Source organism: Typha latifolia, chromosome 1 (assembly GCF_019914945.1).
Source record: "Typha latifolia isolate L0001 chromosome 1, TyphaL0001v2, whole genome shotgun sequence".
Taxonomy (NCBI): Eukaryota; Viridiplantae; Streptophyta; class Magnoliopsida; order Poales; family Typhaceae; genus Typha; species Typha latifolia.
Window position 1 is genome coordinate 8,885,435 of NC_133086.1, and position 9,123 is coordinate 8,894,557.

The 9,123-nt window shown below is 34.1% G+C and overlaps 1 protein-coding gene across 1 annotated transcript; it reads left to right on the forward strand.

Annotated features, from left to right (window-relative positions):
- Positions 1 to 3,167: 3,167 nt before the first annotated feature.
- Positions 3,168 to 6,535, forward strand: LOC140797178 (cation transporter HKT2;1-like). The gene is made up of 3 exons (XM_073150459.1): positions 3,168 to 5,439; positions 5,702 to 5,926; positions 6,163 to 6,535. The coding sequence occupies exons 1-3, from the start codon at positions 4,289 to 4,291 to the stop codon at positions 6,353 to 6,355; spliced, it is 1,569 nt and encodes a 522-aa protein (XP_073006560.1). The 5' UTR covers positions 3,168 to 4,288; the 3' UTR covers positions 6,356 to 6,535.
- The last annotated feature ends 2,588 nt before the right edge of the window (positions 6,536 to 9,123 follow it).

Here is a 9,123-nt window from a genome sequence, read left to right on the forward strand (position 1 = left end):
ATCCAATTGGCCATGTTCAATTCCTATCACATTCCAGAATGGGCTTCAGAGTATCATGGCAGCAACCTCAAGGATGCCGGCACCGACTCCACCGTCTTCTATGTTTGACGCCGACTTAGATTGCCTCGTTTACTACACTTCAAAGGCTAGCTATTGAAGAAAGTTTAGCCATGCAAGCATTCATGTAATGATGCTAAGGAAATAATTCACCCTCCATGTTATTTATCCGCCTTTTCTTAAAGAAATAATTTAATGGATCAGTTTATCTTGCTGATCTTTTTTTATTTTTTTTGGGGGGGGAAGCTCGTAGGTAATAAATTTCAATAGAGATAGATCAGCGAATCTTTAACACAAGTCTCACACTTTACTATATTAAATAAAATCACAAATAAAATGATGCATCAAGACTGAGAGCACTAAGAAAGCATTAATAAAATATGATCAGCCCTAGCATATGTATTCATAGGCACAAGAAGCCTCAAGTTAGTATACGACTCTATCACTACTCAGCAATCTAAAGTATGACCCTAGATCCTATACATCATTGGAGACTAGAGAGGTCATCCCTCGTGACATAGCCAGAGAAGAGCAAAGGGAAAGGGAGAGGGAGAAAAGCCAAACTAGATGCAAAAAAAGCGATCCTCCCTTCCCTAGCCAGAGCAACTAAGGAAGAGAATGGGAAAAGGTTGTAACGACACTGCCCTAGGCGACACAGTGCTAAAGAGTAAAAGAAAAATAAATCTAGTGCCCTCGTAGGGTTTGAGAAGAAAAGAAAGGTGCATCTATTTGCCTTGCTGAATTGATCACCTAAAAGGCATATACAAGGAAATATTCTCATGAATTATTTGAGTTTAATATTACTTGTAATTAAGTAGAATAGCACATGAAGAGTTCAAATCTATTTGTCGCCATTGAAGGTGTATTTTTCACTGGAGCGCTATAAATACACATTATTTCACTTGAGTTTATTGGGAGAATTTGTTGAGTTTAATCTATATATCAAAAAATACGAACATTTTTATCTAATTTATAATTAATCTACGAGCTTATGATTTATTAAAAAAAAACTTATTGTTTTTAATTAGGAGGACAAATTTGTCAAAAGGACTTAGTGGACATAGATAATATCATATTCCATGTAGGTTGTGTTTCATCTCTCCATATTATCCGGTCCACGTACTTAGTGGACGCATTCCAATCAATTAAAGAAAAGTGCATGATTCGAAGAGAAATATATCTCATTTAGAGGCAGGAAGCCATGATTATATATTGAAGTAAAATAATCTAACTTGAGAGATAATTTGTTTCAAGTCAACATTCCTTCATGCATGAAGAAGAACTTGGATCTTCAACACATACACCTACCCACCCATATGATAGCACTTGCTAGAAATAAATAAGCACTACAGTGAGTCTACAATTAATAAAGCTCATTATTGCTCACAGAAAACAACAAAGTCAGCTGCTGTACTGCATTATTGAAGAGCTTTGTACAATAGACGAAAGCATATAAAGTAAGTAGAAAAATGTTACTTGAGAAGAAACAAAAAGGCTTTGGAAAGAGGGAAGATCATTCATTATATTTAATGGTTCAACATCATACCTTAACCTTGGTGATAACAAAGATGAAATAGTGATATATAGGTTTAGATCGAGTGTTCTTTTTTTTTTCTTTTTAACCATGTTAGCTGCCACCTTCCTTTAACCTTAGAGTAGAGCCTAACAGAAAAATGCTAAATTTATTAGTGTTTTCCTCGACAACTTAAGTATTGAATTAAACTCGACAGGTAAATTGTTTGTCAGTGTTTAATATGTACTAATGGCTTAGTTAAATACTTTCTATTAATATCATAGTAAACACGTCAAATCTTAATATAAAATACTGATTTGTTTTATTAGTTTAATTTGAAAATAAATCGTTGATCTTATTAGAACGTTAACGTTATGCAATATGATTTGCATATTTAATGTGAATTGCAAGATACATAGTTAATTCTTAATTAATATCGCAGTCTTCGATTAAATTAATGCTACATCCCAAAAAAATTAATGTTTGGCTATTTATCCTACTGATTTATAGTTTTTTTTTTCTTTTTTTTCTTCTTATGTCATTTCCTAGTCTTTCGCATAGATAAGTTTTTTAATCGGCTAAATATAGGGGCTTGTTCTCTCTTAATTTTTTTCTGCGAAAAAATTTATGCTTACAAGTGTTTAAATATATAACCTCTTGTCACAAATTGGCATATCTTAGTTCTCAGATTTTTATATATATCATGACAGATAATATTTTTTAACTTAAAAGTTTTTCTAAACGCTTAAGTTGTTAGAGAATCCCTTCGCTTTTAGGCTTGATAAATTTTTAAGAGGCCTAAAAAGAGCACTTGAACTTACTTAATACATTCTATATGAATTCACAAACCACAAATTATTAGAGAATAGTGGTTTTTATAATCTACATTCTCATAGGTGCAACTCTCAAACTTAATACATTCAAGGTTAGTTTTTATTGAAATGATTACACTTCAAACTCTCTATTTTTTCACATAAATCCTCTTATTTATTCTTCGCGGCACAATAGTTCAGGATGTAAATGTAATGAACCCTAATTAAATTTGAGAGGCTGCCTGGTCTGATATTATATTTTGAGTAAAAGTACTGAAATGAGAAGGCACCTTTGCATAGATAACAACACCTTCCAAAGTTGAGATTTATTGGAACACAGCATAGAATATTATATAGGTATAGGTGGGCAGACCCATTTTGAATGGGCAAGGCAGAGGGAGAGGCAGAGGCACATGCCTTAACCCCTTGCCTCAAGGGGGGGTAAGGATCCCTTTGACTTTGTTCTTCCTCAATAATTAAATTAGTATCCCAGAAAAAAGAGAAGCCCAGTAATCTGATTGCTAAGATAGCATCTGGGGGATATGGTCAAATCACTCTTTTAGTACTATTATAGATGAGAATTAGAGATTGCATTATATCCATACTTATTTCATACATACATACATACATACATACATGCAAACATATACAGATACAATACTTGTGAGGATAAGAGTCTGGATTGGATGGATAATATATTCCTGGAGTGGCAGTTTTGGATCATTTCCTTTAGTTGTCAGCAAACTGTTTGGTGTATTGCCCAAGTGAGTGCATTTACCTCTTCTATTTTATTTCAGCTTGCTCTATTAAATCTTTTTTTATTATATATTCTCTGATTAATCTAGTTCAATCATTAAAGAATCTAGTTGTTCATCTTTTTATTATCACCTAACGCTGATAGTTGATTGACAAGTGTGTCAAGCTTTTGGGTTGTCATTATGCTGCTAATATCTAATTCAGTTTTAAATTTACACATAGTACATATCAATCACTGAGTCATTTATTAAGTTGAATACATATAATGGAACCTTTTTTATTATATCCTTACTGTTGATAATTTCAACAAGTACTAAGCTATTGGGGTTGTCATTACACTGCTAATATGGAATTCAGGTTTAAAATTTTCATAGTAAAAAACGCATAAAATAGAGCAAAGAACGTGGTGGAGACTAATTATGAATAGCAGAATACGTATTGAACTGAGTGAAGATCATGGTCAAAAAGTATCTTCAAATATGCTTTTGTTTCTGAAAATTACAAGCCAAAAATAGAAATCCAAATTCTGATGTATATCAATCGTTTGCACCAGAAATTGTTTCAATTAGTAATTGTTCCAGAATAAAAAATCTACTACATCTGTTATTCTATATTATAGCGCAATATATTATATAGATGATAAAATTATATCAAGATGTGAAGCCCATGTAGTTCCCTGATTAAAGAGTTGATTGTTTAAGGTAAGGACCCAAAAGTCCTTTCTCTAATCCTAGAGGCAAGTCCTGGCCTATCAGTTTCTTTCTCCACAGTGTGCACTGAATAACATATTGTTCTGGTATATTTTTGTGTCATAAATGTACATTGACATGCTCTCCTGCTTCACCTTTGCATATTATGAAATTGACAAGATAACTGTGGAAGTTGTGCATCTCTAACTGTCTTGTTCAAGTCGGCACACATGCACCCTCAAAGTGATACATAACCATGAATGAATGATGAGACTCTAATTTCATATCCTGACCTTCCTCTTCCTCAGTTTTATATTTATGCTGATAAAATAATGAGAAATAATGTGAGCCATATGCAAGTTTCTATATAAACCCAGATCCATTCTCATTGAACCAAGCAATCTTTCATTGTCATCCAATTAAAACGAGCTGCATACTAGAAAACTCTTGTGAAATAGTAGATGGCTTTCTCTCTTGCTCAAACGAAGAGCTGTGCCTATGCATTCATACTCAATAGGACGCAGAGTTTCACTCGTGCAAGTAAATATGTTTGCAAATGCGTAGCGTTCTCCTATCGCTTCTCTGCCTTCCATTTTGACCCATTCTGGATTCATCTATGTTACTTTGTTTTCATTGGCTTGTTTGGTTCTCTTCTGATGATGATCCTTAAGCCAAGTAACCATGAAGAACCAAGTCCTAGGTACGTCGACATGCTATTCATGTCAATGTCTGCACTTACGGTTTCAGGTCTTGGGACCATCGAAATGGAGAACCTTTCAAGTTCTCAAATTGTAGTCCTAACACTATTGATGCTTGTAGGAGGTGAGGTTTTTGTTTCTTTAATGGGCCTTCTACTAAGAAGAGGTAAGAGTAATAGAGCAGAGCTTGCTGACAGTAGAGTTGATTCAGTTGGTACCATTGATCACATTGAGTCAGGTCTAGATGTTGTGGTCTTAGATGGTTCCTCACATGGCAGTAAGGATTTGAGGCATAGGTGTGTACAGTACTTAGGTTTGGTGGTCTTAGGTTATATTCTTCTGATTCTTGTGGCTGGTTCTGTATTTGTTTTGTTGTATGTAACTCTTGTCTCAAGTTCAAGAGATGTACTAAAGAGGAAGGGTATTCATGTAGTCCTGTTCTCTATCTCTGTCACCGTTTCTTCATTTGCCAATGGTGGATTAATACCAACAAATGAGAACATGGCCATCTTCGGAAAGAACTCGGGTCTCCTCCTACTACTTATTCCTCAGATTCTTGCAGGAAACACCTTGTTCCCTCTCTTCCTGAGATTAGTCATATGGGCCTTGAGGAGGATCACCAAAGCTGAGGAATTCAAGTATATGTTGGCAAACACGAGAGAGATAAAATTCAGTCATTTGCACCCTAATCTGCGGACGACATTCTTGTTGCTGACTGTTATAGGGTTCATAGCAGCTACGGTTGCACTATTTTGCTCCATGGATTGGAACTCTGCAGTGTTTGATGGACTAAATTCTTATCAGAAAATTGTCAGTGCATTATTTATGGCAGCGAATACTAGGCATGCTGGTGAAAACTCAATCGATTGCTCCCTCGTCTCCCCAGCTGTTCTGGTGTTATTCATTGTCATGATGTGAGTTTTCTCACCCTTTCGTATTTATTTTTGCATCTACCTCCATCTTTTTGTTCTCCCTTTTCATGTTTAAGGATTGCTATTAGAGATCCCCAGTAGATGACATCATGATAATATAGATGTTAAACAATACAAGATCTTCTCTACTGAAAATACAAGCACAGCATGAACATCAATTTACTCCACACATATGAAACAACTGAGGACATAGAAGCATTGTTCCTATTTTGCAAGTGATAACACATACTAAGGTTTTTCTCAGGTACTTTCCTTCTTCAACATCCTTCTCACCTATTCAAGAAGAAGATGCAAGCCCTACAGGAAACAATAATGAAGAAAAGAGATCATCTGTCATGCAATACCTGATATTACCGCAACTCTCCTGCGTCATCATTTTCGTAATTTGTATCTGCATCAGCGAGAGAAGAAGGCTGTCGAGAGATCCACTCAACTTCTCCACTTTGAACATGATCTTTGAGGTGATAAGGTAAGCTTCTAGCAATCGCCTGTTATTATCGCTAAGTTTTACCAATGCAAGACAGAAACAGATACGTAAAAATCGTTAACGAGAGAATTTTCATTCCTTCTAACAACAAAATCCATATGCATAGTGTTAACAAGAAAGGTTTCATGCTTCTAACAACCGAGTTCGGTCGATTGACTGGTTCTTTTCAAGTCTCACTAATATATCCAATTGATTTGTCCAATTTATTCTTGTTGCAGTGCCTATGGGAATGTCGGATTATCTACTGGCTATAGTTGTTCGCGGTTGCTAAAACTACATCCTGAAAGCATCTGTGTGGATAAAACATACAGTTTCTCAGGGTGGTGGAGTGATGAGGGAAAGCTGATTTTGGTCCTCGTCATGCTCTATGGAAGGCTCAAGAAGTTCAGTATGGGAATTGGTCAAGCCTAGAAGCTAAGAGATGCAGGGAAGATAAAAGGAAGATGTAATTAGCTAATACTCCATTGATTCGATAATGACTGTCAGATCGAAGACTTCATTCTAGATAACACCAAGATCAAAATGATCAACTCTTGTGTACAACCAAAAGTCAAAATATTGAGAGAAATCTTAGATTTTATTACTGATTAATCTGAACTTCTCTGGCCATAGATACTAGAAGACTCTATAGGATAACATAAGACTCTAAACTATATATCGGCAAAAAAAAGGTGATTCTTCATTTTATTTAAAAAAATAATAGAAAGTTGTACAACTAGACTCATAAAACGCTAACTTAACTTGGCGGCAAACTTAAATGAATTAAACAGAATTAAATTCAGAGTTGCTACTGGCTTGTGATGAAATTTAGATAAAGTACACCTTGAATCATAACTATTAAAGATTGTGACAAGTTTTGATCAGGATCATGTCTTCCATCAGCCTACTAAATTAATGTAAATTCAAGAGATTTTTATAAATTACACCTTACATTTACTTATTTAGTGTCTTTAAAATTTTGTAATTTAACCCCTTATTTTTTTCCTATAATTCTTATTAAATCTGAGCTAATTTAGATGATACTAGAAAAAAAAAGTATTTTATATAATATAACAGGATAATTTATAAATACTTAAATTACTCATCCTCTTATTCTCTTCTGCAAAAAAAAAAGAAGAAAAAAAGAGGGGGGGAGAACATGAGGAAAAATGGTAGAGTTATAAAATGAAAAGGACTAGTTGGTGTATTTTAATAATTTGGTCAATGTTAAATAAGAATTATAGGAAAAAATATTAGGTCAGATTACAAAATCCTTATAGTGCGAATCACAAAATAGATAAAATATAGAATGTGATTTGTAAAAATCTCTAAATCCAAATATCAGTTCCTTTCCATTTTGAATATGGATTCTTTGAGGAATCTCATTTTGTGATATCCTTGGAGGATCTATAACCTTTACTGCTTCATGAACCAATAATCGGGATATCAAACTTGAGCTATTGAAATTTTGCTAATTTATTTCCTCCCTCCTCCTTCGTCACGAATCTAAGTTTGTCAAAATTATATGCATATCCTCTTCCAACAGAAAACCTCTGCAAAAGAGTCCATTGTTGGAGATTTATGAAATTTTCAGGGTTGAAGCATTAGTAGTAGGGATTTTTACATAATCGACACTAAAAACTTTCAAAATATCATAATTACCGCTTGAAATATCATAATTGCCATTAAAATATTTTGACTCTTTTAAAATTGGTCAATTTTTAATAAAATATTCCTATTATCATTAAAACTAATAAAACGTATAAATAACTAAACTATCCTTCTATTTTTCTTAATTTTAGAGTGTAAAGTATTTACCAACAATTTTTGCCGCACATAAGAACCCAATCGGTGAATAGTATTTTTCTTTTCACGGCAGGGGTACATTTATCATATAAAGTCTTATGGTATGAAAACTTGGTCTATGGCCATCAAATACGATGGAAAAAATAATAAAGGTTGCACTTGGCTCTTGATCACAGAGAGATTAAGTTGAAAGCTAAAAAGTCCAGAAATCCAGTGAATAATACAAATGCTCTGGACCTCTAGTATCTTTATTTTTAAACACAAATCGAACAAAAATCCATTGGAAAGAGGTGGCAATTTCTTCTCTTTATTCTCACAATGTCACCCTTTTCATATTGTATTTATTGTGCGAAAGTGATCACAAACTCCAAATAAGTATCACTGAGAGGTTGGGAAAGTTTAGATTAAAGATTTGAAGTACACTATACTCGGGCCAGCCCGTGCTTCCCACGTGCAGCAACGTTTGGCATGACCCACATAAATATTACGCCGTGAACAGAACCAAAAAAATAAAATAAAAATAAGCAACAAATTTGTCATATCAAATGCCAATACATCTGCTGTAACTTTTAAGTGACAAGAATTAGCTGGGCCATAGAAACAAAGACGAAATTGGGAACCAAACTGGAGCTCATAGAAATTCAAACATAGAAAGGTGTCGAAGCTCAGAACATTTGAGGTAACTTGTTAGCTTGGTGCATGCATTCATGCCAAAGCAGCCATTTTCACTTAAGAGTATGGATGTTAGAATTGATAAGTTTTTCTCCTTTTGTTGTGTAATAAAGAGGACGCCTGTAAGCTTACAATAGCTTTCAAACACCAAATGTTGCATCTATGGACGCAGCATTTCTAGATAAAACAAACTAAAAGACACCAATTTCTCAACAAAAGAACAAAAATATACACAAGGTTGAAACCTGATAAATATATTAAAAAATACTGCTGCTATAAACTATGGGAAAAACAATCCTTTTGTTTCTTAGGATGATACATGCCTCGGCAACTATGAAGCAAGAATCCCAATGCTTCTAAATTATGGAGAAAAGATTGAACTTAGAGGCAAAAATTACAAGATTATGACTGCCTCCTGAGGCTTATAATGCTCGTTCTGTATAGTAATTTTATCAGCCTGAGGATTCTTCCATACAACCCTAGTCATATATAATGGCACCGACACACAGCAAAGCATCCAAGATCAATAGCATTTAAGATGCCAAAGGTTGAAATTTGACAATGGAACATAAATTAGTTGTAACAAATTTTGGCTTACATCCAAGTACATACCAAAAGTTCCATTGTGAAAATGACAATTTGATTAATACAAGGATAATTATGCTATGTCATTTCACGGCATTTGCAAAAGAGCCATATTTTTAAAGACAAATACAGTCTTT